General features: G+C 36.6%; 1 protein-coding gene across 5 annotated transcripts in view; it reads right to left on the reverse strand.

The window, feature by feature from the left end:
* TDRD5 (tudor domain containing 5) overlaps positions 1-16,687 on the reverse strand; it is a 106,495-nt gene that overhangs the window by 47,786 nt on the left and 42,022 nt on the right. For all 5 annotated transcript variants that reach the window (XM_045452726.1, XM_045452725.1, XM_045452723.1 and 2 more), the window contains one exon: positions 4,481-4,634. In XM_045452726.1, the coding sequence (XP_045308682.1) occupies positions 4,481-4,634 (154 nt within the window). The remainder of the gene's footprint in view (positions 1-4,480; positions 4,635-16,687) is intronic.

Raw genomic sequence — 16,687 nt, forward strand, 5'->3', positions numbered from 1 at the left:
AAGTTTTTTCCTTCTCTATATCACGTTAAGCCACACAACAAGACTCAATAAATTTAAGAAAACTGAAATCATATAAAGCATCTTTTCCAAACACAACAGTATGAAACTGGAAATCAACTACAAGCAAGACTGCAAAAAACACCAAAACATGGAGGCCAAACAACATGCTATTAACCAAAAAAATCAATGAAGTAATTAAATAGGAAATGAAAAAAAAACAAAGACAAATGAAAATGAAAATATAATGGGGCGCCTGGGTGGCTCAGTCGGTTGGGCGTCCGACTTCGGCTCAGGTCAGGATCTCGCGGTCCGTGAGTTCGAGCCCCACGTCGGATTCTGTGCTGACAGCTCAGAGCCTGGAGCCTGTTTCAGATTCTGTGTCTCCCTCTCTCTCTGACCTTCCCCCATTCATGCTCTGTCTCTCTCTGTCTCAAAAATGAATAAACGTTAAAAAAAAATTTTTTTTTTTTTAAAGAAAATGAAAATATAATGGTCCAAAATCTTTGGGATGTAGCAAAAGCAGCTTTAAGAGGGAAGTTTATAGGGATACGGCCCTATCTCAAGAAACAAGAAAAATTTCAAGTAAACAATTATTCTTACATCTTAAGGAACTAGGAAAAGAATAAACAATGCCCAAAGTTAGTAAGAGGAAGGAAATAATGAAGATGAGAACAGAAATAAATGAAATGGAGACTAAAAAGTAACAGAGAAGATGAATAATGAAAGCAAGGGGGGCCTGGGTAGCTCAGTCGGTTAAGTCTCTGACTTTGGCTCAGGTCATGATCTCACGGTTTGTGGGTTTGAGCCCCGCATCAGGTTCTGTGCTGACAGCTCAGAGCCTGGAGCGTGTTTCAGATTCTGTGTCTCCCTCTCTCTCTGACCCCCCCTGTTCATGCTCTGTCTCTTTCTGTCTCAAAAATAAATAAACATTAAAAAAATAATAATAATGAAACCAAGAGCTGGTTCTTTGAAAAGAGAAACAAAATTGATAAATCTTTAGCCAGATTCACCAAGGGAAAAAAAGAGGTTTCAAACAAATAACATCAGAATGAAACACAAAACAACCAACATCACAGAAATACAAAGGATTATAAGAGAACACTACAAAAAAATTATATACCAACCAATTGGACAACCAATGGACAACCAATTAGAAGAAATGAATTAACTAAATCAGAAAGAAACAGAATATATCAACAGACCAATTATTAGTAACAGAATTGAATAGGTAATCAAAAAACTCCCAACAAATGAAAATCCAGGACTGGATGGCTTCACAGGTGAAGTCTATCAAACATTTAAATAATTAACAGCCACTCTTTCGAACTGTGCCAAAAATAAAAGAGGAAGGAGAGCTTCCATATTCATTCAATGAGCAAGCATTGCTCTGAAACCAAAGCCAAAGACATTACAAAAAAGACAGAAAGACAGACAGAAAGTGTGTGGGGGGAAGGGGGGAGGAGAGTGAGAAAACTACAGGTTAATATCCCTGATGAACATACAATGGAAAAATCCTCCACAAAATATTAGCAAACCAAATTCAACAATATATTAAAAGGATCATTCACCACAATCAAGTGGTGGGATTTACTCCAGGAACGGAAGAGTGTTTCAATATCCACAAATCAATCAACTTTATATATCACATTAACAAAATGAAGAGATAAAAACCATATGGTCATCTCAACAGATGCAGAAAAAGCATTTGACAAAATCTGACATCTGTTCATGATAAATTCTCAACAAAGTGTATATAGAGGGACATAATTCAATATAATAAAGGCCATATATGACAAACCCACAGCTAACATCAAAATCAATGGTGAAAAACTGAAAGATTTCCTCTCAGGAACAAAAGAAGAATGTCTACTCTTGTCATTTTTATTTAACATAGTACTGGAAGTCCCAGCTACAGCAATCAGAAAAGAAAAAGGCATCCAAATTGATTATGAAGAAATGTAACTGTCTCTACTCACAGATGACATGATACTATATATACAACACCTTTAAAACTCCACCAAAAATCTATTAGAATAAATGAATTCAGGGGCGCCTGGGTGGCTCAGTCGGTTAAGCGTCTGACTTCGGCTCAGGTCATGATCTCGCAGTCCGTGGGTTCGAGCCCCATGTCGGGCTCTGTGCTGACAGCTCAGAGCCTGGAGCCTGTTTCAGATCCTGCATCTCCCTCTTTCTCTGACCCTCCCCTGTTCATGCTCTCTCTCTCTCTCTCTCTCTGTCTCAAAAATAAATGTTAAAAAAAAATTAAAAAAAAAAAAAAAAGAATAAATGAATTCAGTAAAGTTGCAGGATACAAAATTAATATACAGAAATCTGTTGCATTTCTATACCATAATGAAGTAAGCTGAAACAAATTAAGAAAATGGTCCCATTTACAACTACACCAAAAAGAACAGAATACCTTGGAATAAATTTAACCAAGTGAAAGTTCTGTACTGTGAAAACTATAAAACACTGATGAAAGAAAATGAAGATGACACAAATGAAAAGATATACCATCCTCATGAATTAGAAGAACCAATATTGTTAAAACATCCATACTACCCAAAGCAATCTACAAATTCAATCCAATTCTCATCAAAATACCCATAGGACTTTTCACAGAACTAAACAAACAATTCTAAAATTTATGCAGAACTACAAAAGACTCTAAATAGCCAAAGCAATCTTGAAAAAGAACAAACACAGAGGTATCACAATCCCAGATTTCAAGACATACCACAAAGCTATGGTAATCAAGAGTATGGTACTGGCACAAAAACAGACACACAGAGCAATAGAAGAGAGAGCCTAGAAATAAACCCATGCTTACATGGTCAATTAATCTATGACATAGGAGGTAACAATATACAATGGGGAAAAGACAGTCTCTTCGTGCAAAAGAATGAAAATGGACCACTTATACCAAACACAAAAATAAACTCAAGACAGATTAAACACCTAAATATGAGACCTGAAGCCATAAAGCTCCTCAAAGAAAACATATGCAGTAATCTCTTGGACATCAGCCTTAGCAATGTATTTATGAATATGTTTTCTCAGACAAGGGAAACAAAAGCACAAATAAAATATTGGGACTACATCAAACTAAAAACCTTTTGCACAACAAAGGAAACTATCAGCAAAACAATAAGGCAATCTCCTGGATGGGAGAATACATTTGCAAATGATATATCCAATAAGGGATTCATACCCAAAATACATAGAGAACTTCTACAATCCAATACCAAGAAAACACAAAGAATCCAAAAAAAATGGGCAGAAGATCTTAATAGACATTTTTCCAAAGGCAACATACAGGTAGCCAACAGACACATAAAAAGATGTTGACCGTCAGTAATCATCCGAGAAATGCAAAACCAAAACCACAGTAAGAAATCACCTTATACCTTTCAGAATGGCTAATATCAAGACAAGAAATAGACAAGTGTCGGCAAGGATGTGGAGAAGAGAGAACACTTGTGCACTGTTGGTGGGAATGTAAATTGGTGCAACCACTGTGAAAAACACTGTAAAGTTACCTTAAAAAAATGAAAAATAAAAATAACATATGATCCAGTATTCCACTACTGGGTTATTTGCCCCCCCCCCCAAAAAAAATGAAAACACTAATTAAAAAAGATATATACGGGACACCTGGGTGGCTCAGTCAGTTGAGCCTCCGACTTCGGCTCAAGTCATGATCTCGCAGTTTGTGAGTTTGAACCCCATATCGGGCTCTGTGCTGACAGCTCAGAGCCTGAAGCCTGCTTTGGATTCTGTGTCTCCCTCTCTCTCTGCCCCTCCCCCCGTTCATGCTCTGTCTCTCTCTCTCAAAGATGAATAAACGTTAAAAAAAATTTTTTTTAAAAGACATATGCAACCCTATCTTTACTGCAGTATTATTTACAATTGCCAAGTTATGTAAGCAACCTAAGTGTCCATCGATAGATGAATGGATAAAGATGTAGTATATATACAATGGAATATTACTCAGCTATAAAAAGAACGAAATCTTGCCATTTGTGACAACAGGGATGAACCTAGAGGATATTAGACTAAGTAAAACAAGTCAGACAGAGAAAGACAATACTGCATGATTTCATTTATATGTGGAATGTAAACAACAAAACAAACAAAAATGGAAACAGAATCATAAATACAAAGAACTGGTAGTTGCCACAGGGGAGGATAACAGGGGAGGAGCAAAACGGGTGATGGGCATTAAGAGGCACAAACCTCCAGTTATAAAATAAATAAGTCACAGAAATGAAATACACAGCATAGGGAATATAGCCAATAATATTGTGATAATATTCTATAGTGACAGATGGTAACTACATTCATCATGGTGAGCACAGCAAAATGTATGAAATTGTCAAAACACTATGTTGTACCCCTGAAACTAATATAAATGGATGTTAACTATACTTCAATTTAAAAAGAAAAAACCAGGTTTGCATCATATTGTGATTCAACTCACCAGGTGGGAGTGGCTTCATATCAGCATCAAACACCACTAAGTCTTGTTCTCCTTCCCTGAACTCAACACGCAGAATGTCACTAAGAGCTCCAACGAGTTCTGTCACATTTAAGAAGCCCAATTTTTTTGGTGAAAGTTGCTCTTTAAAGATTATCTGCCACAAAAGAAACAAAAATAACATAAAACATTAGATAAATGGAATACAATATATACAGATACATACACAGATTAAAACAATGTCTTAATTTTATTTTAGTCAGGGGCGCCTGGGTGGCTCAGTCGGTTGAGCACCCGACTTCAGCTCAGGTCATGATCTCACAGTCTGTGAATTCAAGCCCCGCATCGGGGTCTGTGCTGACGGCTCAGAGCCTGGAGCCTGCTTCGGATTCTGTGTCTCCCTCTCTCTCTGCCCCTCCCCTGCTCATGCTCTGTCTCTGTCTCAAAAATAAATAAAAACATTAAGAAAAAAAAAATTTTTTTTTAAATTTTTGGTTTAGTCAAACTAAATTTGTAAGGGTCAGCAATCTCAGGTATTACAGTAAAGGCTTGTTTCCATATAGGTATAGTCCAAACCTAGAGACCTACAACATAAAACTTCCAGGCCAGTTTCAACTTCCTTTTAAAGTATATGGTGGGGCACCTGGGTGGCTCTGTCAATTAAGCCTCTAAATCCTGATTACGGCTCAGGTCATGATCTAACAGTTTCATGAGTTTGAGCCCCATGTTGGGCTCTGCACTGACAGTGTGAAGCCTGCTTGGGATTCTCTCTCTCCCTCTTCCCTTCCTCCACTTGCTGTCTCTCTCAAAATAAATAAATAAACTTTATAAATAAATATAGTATGTGGTACAATGAAGTGAAAATCAGGGTACTTTTTACCTCTTGTTCTTAACAATGTCTAATTATAAAGCAAAAGAATAAAGGGGGGTACACAAAATAAAAAAGTCATAATAAAACTTGATATTTCTCAGTTTTGAAAGTATTCACTACCATTTTCAACATGCAATAAATATGATTTTAAAATATTTCCTTAAAATTCTAGGATTTCACCCTAGAAACTGAGATGAATAAGCAGGTATCAGTGTATCACCCACAATATTGTTTCTCTTGCCTTAGGAAAAAATTATACCAAATAAAAAAATGTATATACGGGGTATATACTAAATATGTTTGGTTTAAACTGCACAGTAAATTGGAAGTTTGCCCTTTTTAGTAAGATCTCCTATTAAATTGTTCAAATTCTTGGAGCATCTGGGTGGCTCAGTTGAGCAACTGACTCTTGATTTCAGCTCAGGTAATGATCTCACGGTTCATGAGTTTGAGCACCACACAGGGTTCTGCACACCCTCCCTCTGCCTCTCCCTCTCTCTCCCCTATTCTCAGGCTCCCTCTAAAGAGAAAAAAATGTTCAAATTGTCAAACTTTTCTCTCCCTAACCAAGGTAAAGCAGTTGAGCTATTCATAGTTCTTTTTCTGTTCCTCCAACTTCGAGTAGGAAATAAACTTTCTCTGACTTAATAACCTTAGGGAAAAATCAATAGAAACACAGAAAGCAAACCCTCTAAAAGAATGGACCTCCAATAGAGGATGGGACAGCTGTATACCTTCTTGTTGATGGATGCTGAGACCCAACTCTACTCTTTATGACTTCTCCCAAAACACTTGAAAAATGAGGGCCCAGCATCAGCCAAGTCATGGTTTTAAACAGTCATTAATATCACCTCTATAACCAATCGTGAAAATACCAAGAGAGAAAGGTTTGGTAGAAGACAGGGGACACATAATGGTAAATGACACTGTATCTCTACTTTTTTTAAAGTTTATTTATTTTGAGGGACAGTATGTGCACAGGGGAGGGGCAGAGAGAGAATCCCAAGCAGGCTCTGCACTGTCAGCACAGAGCCTGACAGAGGGCTTGAACTCACAAACCATGACATTATGACCTGAGCCAAAATCAAAAGTCCAACACTTGACTAAGCCACCCACACAACCTTTATGTCTCTACTTCTTTGCACACTACATATTATGACTTCTTTACCTTTTATGTTCATTAGTCTCTTTAATGGTTTCTTTACCTTGTCTGTAAGTACCTAGTACTATGAACATGCAAGTCAGTCAAATACAAGACTAAGATGGAAAGGATTTTATTACTTTTTTAATACATGATATTTAGAAGGTTCAAAAAAACATACAGCAAAAACTACGTTTCTGGCCCACTCCCAACCCTCAGTGGTCCAGGAGATCACTTCCCTGGAGATAACCATTATTACCAGTTTCTTGCACAAACCAAAATCACCAGTTTCTTAGGCAACTTTCTAGAAATCGTCAAAACATGAATACACATCATGCTTCAACATATATTTATTGTGCCCATTTTTGCTTTCAGTTAATACAGAGAGAATTCCATATCAGTACATGAAAAATTGAATTTTGCTTTGTGATTCTGAAAATCAGTTTTAGTAAGTTGGTTCTGTCCACTGATTGGTATGTCAGATATATTTTTTCCTAATTTCTTTGTTATGCCTCCAGGTTGATACAGACTCCCAACCATAAGCAAGGAAGAATTGATGTATTTCTACTCCCACTTTCCTTGATTTCTCTCTTCCATCTCCAATTTTAGCTATATTATTTCTTCCATAGAGTTTATATTTATGCCTTCAAATATATGAATATTTCCTATTAACCTGATTTCATTTCCTCACTGTGTGGATTTTGCAGATGACATACTCATAGTGCAAACACTATTTTCTGCAAACTGACAGCTAGATCCAAAGGCTTGGTCAGACTCCTGCTCCATGACTGTAAGTGATGCTGTATTTATGAAGAGGCATGTAACATCTAGCTGTCTCTTTTCTGATGGTGTTAGTAGCCATTTCTGGTCAATGCCTAGATACACTATTTTACTAAGAGAAATTGTAGAGTGAAATTGTATCAATTCTTTTTTGTTATTTAGTTGGAACATTTTATAGAGATATGCTCCACTCATCTGCTGCTTGGTTACCCAGTCATACCAGATTATTTGGAAAACAGGGATAAGTGATTGGCTCCTTCTTTTAATCTTTTTTCAAGAAAATAAATTGGTACTCTATCATCCTCCAAGATAAACAATTAGTTTTCAATATCAGAGCAACTCAAAGAGTTAAACATACTTTGTGGGTTTCAAAAACACTGCAAGTATTATCATTATTGAAACCTCAACTAACTCAAGTGGATTCCTAAGCCATCCTGATGTGAACCTAGTCATTAATAAGCTTCCTTGCTAGTCTGGAATGACAAGACATTCCAGATTCTGCATATGCAACTAGACTATGTACACAATAAAAATTATCCCATAATTAATCCCATATATTCCATAGTTATTCAATGCTCTATACAATACACAACAGTCTCAAAATTGAATAGCAGTACTAACATCAATACCATTAATAAAAGCAATCAAACGTTTTTGCCTGTGCTGACCCCTTCTCTTTCTACCATTTTGTGTAATTGTTCTTTATCTACATTATCAGAGTATATAGCCATTATATATTCTCTCATTTCTAACTCTCATTTGGTCTTAGTTTTATAAGTAACACAGATTAATTCTTCTGTTGGTATCACTCAACATTTCTGGTTATCTGAAGTTCATTGTCCGGTAGACTCCTTGAGAAGGGCTCATCAGAACAACAGTTCTTAAATTCTTACATGGTGATAATAGCTTCGTTGGCTTTCTATAGTTCAAAGTCAATTTTGCTAGTTATAAAATCCTTGACCTACATTTTGTTTCCTTGAGTATAGGAAATATGTTACTCTCTTTTCTTCTAGTATAAAACACTACTGTGAAAATATCTATAACCTAATTCTGTCTCCCTTATAAGTCACTTGCTCTTTTTGTTTTAGATGCCCAAAGGACTGTTGTTTAAGTCCAGTAATTTTGGTGTGGGTCATTCTGGTCAACATTCTCACATATGTCATGTGTTCTTTCAATATATAGTTTCACAATTTCCATTTCAGTAAAGTTCACTCAAATGACAGTTTTCAGTATTTGTTCTGTTCCATTCTTTGGTTTTATTACTTCTATATTGGCTCTTCTTGGCATGTTTTCAAAATCTGTTACTTTCTCTTAAATCGTTTTCTTTGTTCATTTTTTTCCAGCATTTTCTTATGAAAAATTTCAAACACAACAAAAGGTGAAAGAGTTAGACAGTGAACATCTACCACCTACCATCTACCACCATAATTACTAGTATTCCACTAAATTTGCCTTATCATCTATCAATCCATCCACCTACCAATCCATCTTATCTTTTTATACATTTCAAAGGAACCTGCCCTTCACCCCAAAATAAGTTACCATGTACATAATTAGCTGAGTTCAAGATCTGTTCATTTTTTTAAGGTAAAAATTTACATACAGTGAAATGTTTAAAACTTAAGCTTACAATTAAATTAGCTTTGAAAAAGTGAAAGTATTCAAGATCTAGAACATTTCCAACAGTCCAGTAAGTTCTCCCTTTCCCAGAGACAAACAACTCTTTTTCACCACAGATTAACTTTGGCTATTTTGCACTTCAAATGGAACACATCCAATAATACTCCATTGTGTGAGATTTCGCTCCACAGCGTTTCTCAGATTCATCCATGTTGGTTCATGTGTCAGTAGCTTATCTCTTTTTAAAAAATTTTTAACGTTTATTTTTGAGAGACAGAGTGCAAGTGGGGGAGGGGCAGAGAGAGAAGGAGACACAGAATCCAAAGGAGTAGCTTATCTCTTAATGTTGAATAAGTATTTCATTGTAGTAGAATGTATCATAATATCTTTATTCATTTTCCCATTGATGAATAATAGCATTTTCAATTTGGGCTATTAAGCAAGTATAAAGCTGCTATATTATATAGAAGTCTTTGGCGGGAGGGAGGGAGCACAGGCTTTGATTTTTCTTGGGTAAATATCTAAGAGTATAATTCTGGGTCAAAGGGTACATATATAATTATTTTATAAGAAACAGGACATTTTCCAAAGTAATTGCACCATTTTATATTCGTACCAAAAATACAAGTTTACCATCATTTGTGCTTTATGCTATTAATCACTCACATATCTACATCTGTAAAGCGTTCAAATCTTTATGCAATTTAATGGAGTTGTCTGCCTTTCTGTAATGGAGCTACAGAAGGCTCTTTATGCATTCTAGATTTAAACCTTTTAGATGATGGTTTTAAGTATTTCTTCCGAGTCTGTAGTCTGTGCCTCTCCCAGAGAGAGTTTTAATAAAGCCTCATTGTCAATTTTCCTTTAAACAATTATTGCTACGTCCTAAGAAAGAAACTCTTATCCAAACCCAGATTGTGAATATGTGTTTTCTTCTAGATGTTTAAATTTTCATTTGGGTCTATGATGCATCTCAAATTAACTTTTGTACACAGTATGAAGTTGGGGCTGAGGTTCATTTTTTTCCTTTATGGATATTCAGATGTTCCAGAATCATTTGCTGAACAGATTTTCCTTTCCCCACTTAATTCCTTTGACACCTCTGTCAAAAATCATTTGAGTGCATCTGAGTAGATCTCTTCAAGTATACTCATATATGACTAATCCGTGGGTTTTTCAAGATTTACACATAGCCTTCAGGAATTATAATGGCAAATGTAATGAATCTAGCAATTAATAACAATACTGAGACTTCTCAGCCATAAATGTGTTACAGCTCTCTATTTAAATTCTTCTCTGTAGTAGAGGCTAAAGTCTGGGATTGTGATGCTTCCCGCTTTGGTTTTCTTTTTCAATATTACTTTGGCTATTCAGGGTCTTTTGTGGTTCCATACAAATTTTAGGATTGTTTGTTCAAGTTTTGAGAAGAATGCTGGTGCAATTTTGATTGGGATTGCATTGAATGTGTAGATTGCTTTGGGTAGTATTGACATTTTAACAGTATATTCTTCCAATCCATGAGCATGGAATGTTTTTCCCTTTCTTTGTGTCTTCTTCAATTTCCTTCATAAGTTTTCTATAGTTTTCAGCATACAGATCTTTTACATCTTTGGTTAGGTAACCGATGGAATGGGAGAAGATATTTACAAATGATGTATCAGATAAAGGGTTAGTACCCAAAATCTATAAAGAACTTACCAAACTCAAGACCTGAAAAACAAATAATCCAGGGAAGAAATGGGCAGAAGACATAAACAGACACTTTTCCAAACAAGACATCCAGATGGCAAACAGACACATGAAAAGATCCTCAAGTCAACATCACTCATCATCAGGGAAATACAAATCAAAGCCACACTGAGATACCACCTCACACCAGTCTGAGTGGCTAAAATTAACTAAGGAAACAACAGATGTTGGTGAGGATGTGGAGAAAATGGAACCCTCTCGCACTGCTGGTGGAAATGCAAACTGGTGCAGCCACTCTGGAAAACAGTATAGGGGTTCCTCAAAAAATTAAAAATAGAACTATCCTATGACCCAGCAATTGTACTACCATGAATTTATCCACAGGATACAGGAGTGCTGATTCATACGGGCACATATACCCCAATGTTTACAGCAGCGCTTTCAACAACAGCCGAATAATGGAAGGAGTCTAAATGTCAATCAACTAATGAATGGATATAAAAGATGTGGGTTATATATACAATGGAATACTACTTGGCAATGAGAAAGAATGAAATCATGCCATTTGCAACAACGTGGATGGAACTGGAAGGTATTATGCTAAGTGAAATAAGTCAGTCAGAGAAAGACAGATATCGTACGTTTTCACTCCTAAGTGGAACTCAAGAAACTTAACAGAAGACCATGGGGGGAGGTAAGGGGGAAAAATAGTTACAAACAGAGAGGGAAGGAGGCAAACCATAAGAGACTCTTAAATACAAAGAACTGAGGGTTGATGGCGGGGGGGGGGGGCGGGGGAGAGGGGGAAAATGGGTGGTGGACACTGAGGAGGACGCTTGTTGGGATGAGCACTGGGTATTGTATGTAAGCAATGAACCAGGGGAATCTACCCCCAAAACCAAGAGCCAACTGTACAAACTGTATGTTAGCCAACTTGACAATACATTATATTTAAAAATTAAATTTAAAAAAATAAATTCTTCTTGCATTTCTCTCAGCAGTGTTTAGCAGTTTTCAGTGTAAATGTTTTATGTTTCTTAATCTTATCTTCAAGTAATTTGACACTATTGTAAATAGGAATTTCTAAATTTCATTTTCCAATTGTTTTCTGCTTTATCGGGAAATGTAACAGATTTTTTAAATATTAAACCATGAACCTTTGGTCTCAGTAAATTCACTTATTATAGTAGCTTTTTCTTGGATTCCTTAATATATTCTACAGACAATCATGTTTTCTGCAAATAAAGACAATTTTATTTCTCCTCTTCAGGTTCAATTTGCCTTTTGTAGAACTTGCCCATTTCATCTAAGTTGTCAAATGACTGGCACAGTTTATAAATTCCCTTACTGTCATTTTAGTACCTGTAGAATACTAAATTATCTATAATGGCAAAATCTTCTTCCTTCATAATACTGCAATCTGTGTCCTCTCTTTTTATTCCTAAGTATTCAGTGGTTCATCAGTTTTGGTGAATCAACATTTGGCTTTGTTAACTTTCTCTTAATTGGTAATTTATTGATTTCTATCCTTAGCTTCCTCCTACTTGTTGAGTTTACTTTGCTCCTCTTTCTCTAGCCTTCTTAAGGTAAACCCCTAGATCAGTGATGGTTTTATACCTTTCTCCTTTTCTAATCTGGGCATTTCAGAGCTATAAATTCCCATATGACGACTGCTTTGGCTGCATCTCAGGGATGATATGTTCCATTTTCATTACGGTGCAGCTGGAAATATTTTCTAATTTCCCTGTAATTTCTTCTCTAATAATTATTTAGAAGAACGCTACTTAATTTCCAAATTATCTGAAGGGTTAATTCTTAATTTATTGATTTGTAATTTAATTCCTTCTTAATAAGAGAACATACTCTATGATTTCAGTATTTTGAAATTTTTTAAGACTTCATTCTATAGCTAACTCTATTCTATGTTCTATTTTGGCAAATGTCCCATGTATACTTGGATAGAATGTGTATTCTGCAACTGCGGAGTCTAGTGTTCTATAAAATAGATCAAAATGGTAAAGAGGTGTTTCAGATTTTCTATGTCCTTATTCATTTCTTTTACTATCCCATCAACTGCTGGGGAAAAAAATCTGTTTATGGAAATAATTGTTCTGTCCATTTTTGGACCATTTATTTTAAAATAATAGGTAAACACATATTTAACTGTTGTGTCTTCCTAATAAATCGATCCTTTACCCTTACGAAAGGGACCTCTGATAATATACTTTGTCTTGAACTCTGCTTTACCTGATTTTCTTAAATATTTTATTTTATTTTTTAAGTAAGCTCTATACTCAACATGGGGCTCAAACTCACAGCCCTGAGATCAAGAGTTGCACACTTCCACAGAGTGAGCCAGCCAGGTGCCCCTATCTGATTTTTTTAAATCAATTCAGTCCAGGGACGCCTGGGTGGCGCAGTCGGTTAAGCATCCGACTTCAGCCAGGTCACGATCTCGCGGTCCGGGAGTTCGAGCCCCGCATCAGGCTCTGGGCTGATGGCTCAGAGCCTGGAGCCTGTTTCCGATTCTGTGTCTCCCTCTCTCTCTGCCCCTCCCCCGTTCATGCTCTGTCTCTCTCTCTCCCAAAAATAAATAAACGTTGAAAAAAAAAATTTTAAATCAATTCAGTCCTTTTATGCTTACTGCATGTACCTGTACATGTTATTCACCTTTTCCTTTCAGTCTCTGTCTTTATATTTACAGTGTGTTTCTTATGGATGACAGCTAGTTGTACCTTGCCTTTTCACCCTGTCTTATAATTGCATTAAACCAAATATTTAGTATACTTACATTTATGAAATTAATGTAATTGGATTTACAGCTACCACTTTTCTCTTCAATTTTTTCTGATACTATCTGAATTCTGTTCCTCTCAGACTTTGTTCCTTCACCATCTTTCAAGCAAGAGAGCTGATCGGTAAGCCCTATCTTCCTTGGGGTTTACGAAGTATTTTTATATAATTCCATTTTAATTTGTCTACTGGTTTTATAGCTGCAAATCTGCATTTTTATGGCTTCTTTATAGAGCCTTAACTTTTCAGTATGACTGTACAACCTCATATAAATTATAAAGAACCTTGAAACCTATAGCTCCATGCACTCCACTCATTATGCTATAGTTTTCACATGTATTGCACCTACACGTTACAAACCCAATTATGTAATAATTTTTGCTTTAAGCAGTCATATATTTAATTGATGAAAGAAGTCATATACACCAAAAACCGTAAAATACCTAGGAATAAATTTAACCAAAGAGGTGAAAAATCTATACACTGAAAACCATAGAAAGCTTATGAAATAAATTGAAGACGACACAAAAAAATGGAAAAATATTCCATGTTCCTGGATAAGAACAAATATTGTTAAAATGTTAATACTACCCAAAGCAATCTACATATTCAATGCAATCCCTATCAAAATAACACAAGCATTCTTCACCGAGCTAGAACAAACAGCCCTAAAATTTGTATGGAACCAGAAAAGACCCCAAATAGCCAAAGCAATCTTAAAAAAGAAAACCAAAGCAGGAGGCATCACAATTCTGGACTTCAAGCTGTATTACAAAGCTGTAATCATCAAGACAGTATGGTACTGGCACAAGAATGGACATTCAGACCAATGGAACAGAGAACCCAGAAATGGACCCACAAACGTATGGCCAACTAATCTCTGACAAGGCAGTAAAGAATATTCAGTGGAATAAAGACAGTCTCTTTAGCAAGTGGTGCTGGGAAAACTGGACAGCGACATGCAGAAAAATGAACCTGGACAACTTTCTTACACCATACACAAAAATAAACTCAAAATGGATCAAAGACCTAAATATAACAGGAAGTCACCAAAATCCTTGAGGAGAGGGGCACCTGGGTGGCTCAGTTGGTTAGGCGACCGACTTTGGTTCAGGTCATGATCTCACAGTCTGTGAGTTCAAGCCCCATGTCGGGCTCTGTGCTGACAGTTCAGGGCCTGGCGCCTATTTCAGATTCTGTGTCTCCCCACACCATCCCTCCCCCACTCATGCTTTGTGTCTGTCTCTCAATAATAAACATTAAAAAAAAATTTTTTTTAAATCCTTGAGAAGTAGGCAAAAACCTCTTTGATCTTAGCAACAGCAATTTCTTACTCAACACTTCTCCAGAGGCAAGGGAAACAAATGCAAAAATGAACAATTGGGACCTCATCAACATAAAAAGCTTCTGCACAGTGAAGGAAAACAATCAGCAAAACTAAAAGGCACCTGACAGAATGGGAGAAGATACTTGCAAACAACCTATCAGATAAAGGGTTAGTATCCAAAATCTATAAAGAACTTATCAAACTCAACACCCAAAAAACAAATAATCTAGTGAAGAAATGGGCAGAAGACATGAATAGACACTTCCCCAAAGAAGACATCCAGATGGCCAACTGACACATGAAAAAATGCTCCACATCACTCATCATCAGGGAAATACAAATCAAAACCACAATGAGATACCACCTCACACCCGTCAGAATGGCTAACATTAACAACTCAGGCAACAACAGATGTTGGAGAGGATGTGGAGAAAGAGGATCTCTTTTGCACTGCTGGTGGAATACAAACTGGTGCAGCCACTCTGGAAAATAGTATGGAGGTTCTTCAAAAAATTAAAAATAGAACTACCCTACGACCCAGCAATTGCCCTACTAGGTATTTATCCAAGGGATACAGGTATGCTGTTTCAAAGGGACACATGCACCCCAATGTTTGTAGCAGCACTATCAACAATAGCCAAAGTATGGAAAGAGCCCAAATGTCCACCAATGAATGAATGGATAAAGAAGATGTGGTGTACACACACACACACACACACACACACACACACACACACACGCACGGAGTACTACTCGGCAACCAAAAAGAATTAAATCTTGCCATTTACAATATGTGGATGGAATTAGAGGTTATTATGCTAAGCAAAATTAGTCAGAGAAAGACAAATACCATATGACTTTACTCATATGAAGACTTTAAGACACAGAACAGATGAACACAAGGGAAGCAAAAATAATATAAAAACATGGAGGGGACAAAACATAAGAGACTCTTAAATATAGAGAACAAACAGAGGGCTACTAGAGGGGTTGTGGAAGGGGGGATGGGCTAAATGGGTAACTAACCCTGAAATCATTGTTGCACTATATGCTAACTAAATTGGATGTAAATTAAAAAATAAATAAAAAGAAAACTCATATATACCCATTTCCTGTGCTCTTCAATTCTTCCTGCAGATTTAAGTCCAATCTAGAATCATTTCATTGCTCCTGAAGAAAGTTCTTTAGAATTTCTTATAGTGCAAGACTGCTCACTATTCTCAATTTTTGATTATTTGAAAATGTCTTTATTTTACTTTCATTCTTAAAAGATATCATTGGATGGGCACCTGGGTCTCTCAGTCAGTTGAGCGTCTCACTCTTGATTTTGGCTCAGATCATGATCTTACAGGTGTGAAACAGAGCCCCACGTCAGACTCCACACTGAGTGTGGAGCCTGCTTAAGATTCTCCCCCTCTACCCCTCCCTTGCTTGAGTGGTCTCTCAATAAATAAAAGAAAAAATTAATTACATTAAAAAAGACACTATCACTGGATACAAAATATTGGCCTAACATTTTTCCTTTGAGCACTTTAAAGATATACTTCCACTATCTTCTAGTTATTGTTTTTAAATTTTTTTTTTCAACGTTTATTTATTTTTGGGACAGAGAGAGACAGAGCATGAACGGGGGAGGGGCAGAGAGAGAGGGAGACACAGAATCGGAAACAGGCTCCAGGCTCTGAGCCATCAGCCCAGAGCCTGACGCGGGGCTCGAACTCACGGACCGCGAGATCGTGACCTGGCTGAAGTCGGACGCTTAACCGACTGAGCCACCCAGGCCCCCCTAGTTATTGTTTTTAATGAGAAGTCAGTCATCATTTGTATCATTGTTCAACCGTGTGCATTTTGTTGGGTGCTTTCAGGATTTTCTCTGAAAATCATTTTTCTCTGGCTTCTTTCAGAATTTTCTAATTATCTTTGGTTTACTGCAGTTTGACTAGAATGTGCCTGTGTAAGGTTTTCTTTGTATTCACTGTGTGGGATTAT

This window comes from Leopardus geoffroyi, chromosome C3 (genome assembly GCF_018350155.1).
Source record: "Leopardus geoffroyi isolate Oge1 chromosome C3, O.geoffroyi_Oge1_pat1.0, whole genome shotgun sequence".
Lineage (NCBI taxonomy): Eukaryota > Metazoa > Chordata > Mammalia > Carnivora > Felidae > Leopardus > Leopardus geoffroyi.